This window comes from Hevea brasiliensis, chromosome 14, assembly GCF_030052815.1.
Source record: "Hevea brasiliensis isolate MT/VB/25A 57/8 chromosome 14, ASM3005281v1, whole genome shotgun sequence".
NCBI lineage: Eukaryota > Viridiplantae > Streptophyta > Magnoliopsida > Malpighiales > Euphorbiaceae > Hevea > Hevea brasiliensis.
In genome coordinates this window covers 50260389-50263172 of record NC_079506.1, presented here as the reverse complement: position 1 = coordinate 50263172, position 2784 = coordinate 50260389, and the positions used below count along the sequence as shown (strand labels likewise).

General features: G+C 38.5%; 1 protein-coding gene across 1 annotated transcript; it reads right to left on the bottom strand.

Annotated features, from left to right (window-relative positions):
• Positions 1-430: 430 nt before the first annotated feature.
• Positions 431-1131, bottom strand: LOC131172958 (uncharacterized). Its single transcript, XM_058134595.1, has 2 exons — positions 1061-1131; positions 431-995 (listed from the first exon to the last, which is right to left on the bottom strand). The coding sequence occupies exons 1-2, from the start codon at positions 1129-1131 to the stop codon at positions 431-433; spliced, it is 636 nt and encodes a 211-aa protein (XP_057990578.1).
• Positions 1132-2784: the final 1653 nt, after the last annotated feature.

Genomic DNA, 2784 nt, shown 5'->3' with positions numbered 1-2784 from the left:
ATATATACAAGATACATACTAAATGATATGCTCTAGGGCATACTACTAACATCTTAAACATCCACTATCCAAGTACCACTTTCTTTCAAGCTTTAAGGATTTCAAGCACACCTCATTAGAGCTTTTCTCCATTGCCATGAAGCACATTTGGGCAACTTGATAACCAATCTCCTCATCTTTGGAATCACTTGATTCATCCCATGTTGCTTTCAGTGCCTTCTTCTTGAACTTCTTGAAAGGCTTCTTCAATTTGGGATAATCCATTCTAATGTGACTCGGTTTGTTGCATTCAAAGCATGTGGGAGGATCCCTCTTGCTACTTTTTCCCTTATCCTTCTTAAAGTTCTTCTTTGGGATGAACTCCTTGTTTTGGAAGAGCATCTTCCTTATTCTCCTTGTCATTAAAGCCAATTCTTCCTCATCAAACTCATCATCTTCTGAAGGCAATGGTCTTTTTGGCTTTGTTAGGGTCCTCCACTTGCTCTCTTTTGAGGGTCATCTCATAGTCAATAAGATTTCCTAAGGGCTCATCAAGTTGTACCTTGCTCAAGTCCTTGGAATCCTTGAGTGAAGTTACTTTGGGTAGCCACTCCTTAGGAAGACTTCTTAAAATCTTCTTTACTAGCTCCTCATTTGTGAATGTCTTCCCAAGAGATTTAATTCCTCCTATAATCTCCATAAATCTATCATACATTTCACTTATCGTTTCATCTGACTTTATCTTGAACAATTCATATTGATAGATAAGGGAATCCATCTTATTCTCTTTTACTTGACTAGTATCCTCAGGAGTAACCACTAAAGCATCCCAAATTTCTTTTGCAGTAGACTTCATACACACTTTATTATATTCACTTCTACTTAATGCACAAAATAGAACATGAATAGCCTTATCATTTAAAGCCACTCTTCTTTTCTCTTGCTCACTCCATTCAGCCTTAGGCTTAGCTATATGCACTCCATCTACAATCTTAGTTGGGTGAATGGCCCAATTTCTACAACATTCCACAAGTCAACCCCTTCTGATTTAAGGAAATAATACATTCTATTTTTCCAATACAAGAAGTCATTACCATCAAAGAAAGGAGGTCTTACCACCGATTGACCTTCTTGTGCATTGAGGGTTGCCATTAATCTTTACTCCAAGATTATTAAATCTTGTATAATGGAGACTAGCTCTGATACCACTTGTTGTCCCTTGTAGCAACCCAAGAGGGGGGGTGAATTGGGTTCTAATTGCAAAATTAAAGATTAATAGAAATTTAAACACAAAGAAGAGTAAAGGAAGAATGATAACACAAGAGATTTATAGAGGTTCAGCTATTCCAAGCCTATGTCCTCTTCTCAAGGCCCTCCTTGAGAGTTAAATCCACTAAAATTCTTCTTTGGGTGAAGCTTACAATCACCACAAGAGCAAACCCTTGCTCTTTTACAAATCCCTTTACACTCAAGAGCTATTTAAAGCTCTATAACACTCAAAATTACAATAAGTGCTCACAACAACCTTTAATAAACTCTCAGAATAAAAAACTTACAACTTAAATATCGATTTCTCAACATTAACTATGGTAGCTCAAATTCTAGAGAGAGAATGAAGAAAATCCCTAGAACATAATAAATTTTCAATTATTGTCTAAATTTGTTTTCGGTCATAAATGTAACACCCCTATTTGTATAGCCTAGTATATTTCACTATTCCGGTGACCGGTGTCGGTCCGGATAATTAAGGGGATTAGAACCACACTTAAGACAAGTAGATAAGCCTTAAACCCAAAAAATTAGTAATTTGTCACGACCCAACCTATGGGCCGGACCGGCACTAGGACCTGGGCCAGCCTAAAGCCCCCGAGGCCCGTAGTAAGCCTTAACTATTCATTAACCCAACTCTAAGGCCCATTTGGGCCCAATATCAAGAAAACAAACGGACAGAGTCCGGCCATAAAATGGACTTTCCAACGGGGAGTTTTCGACTCACCCGACCTGTAAACACAATAAACAATCCATTGGGGAGCTCAGCTCACCCTCCACATACTCATCAACATAATAATAAATGGGAGCTCAGCTCCCTCATCCAATCCATCAAACAGACTTAAAATATTAAGTTTACAGGTCCAACATGAATATAATATTACAGACCAATTTCAAATAATTACTGCTAACACATGCGGAAATTCTAGGAGTAATTAAAATTACACAATATTGATAAACAACCTGCGAGGTAAAAAGGCAAAGTTAACCTGCAACAAAATATCCTCCTGTGGCCTTTAAAAATTTTTGAACAGGAGTGAGCGTTCGACTCAGAGAGTAAAATATCAATCTTAACTATAATCTCTATAACTATCTGAAACTAATGCAACCTGTAGAGTGAAATGCAACATACACAACATTTTCACATCATAACATCAAAAGGTAATTTGGAGCACTCACACACCCTGTAGTATCAATCATAACATATGGGAGCCGATCCCTATACGACTCTCTTAAATCCAACTTTGGTGCCGAATTACTCAAGCTCGGACTTCCACTTAATAACCAAATCGAGGGTCCCCAATAATTACTCAAGCCGTGACTACCCCTCGAAGGAACGGGTCCCGCCAATTACTCAAGCCGTGACTACCCCGCCCTATCCATAGTCCACACCACATCACACGCACGCCAACGCACGCACACCGCTCCAAATTACCACAACAACATCCATGGCATATTAATGCTATGAATGCAACATAAATCGTGCCTAGAGTTTAACTAAATAAATATATGCATATAAGTGATGCATGGTCATGC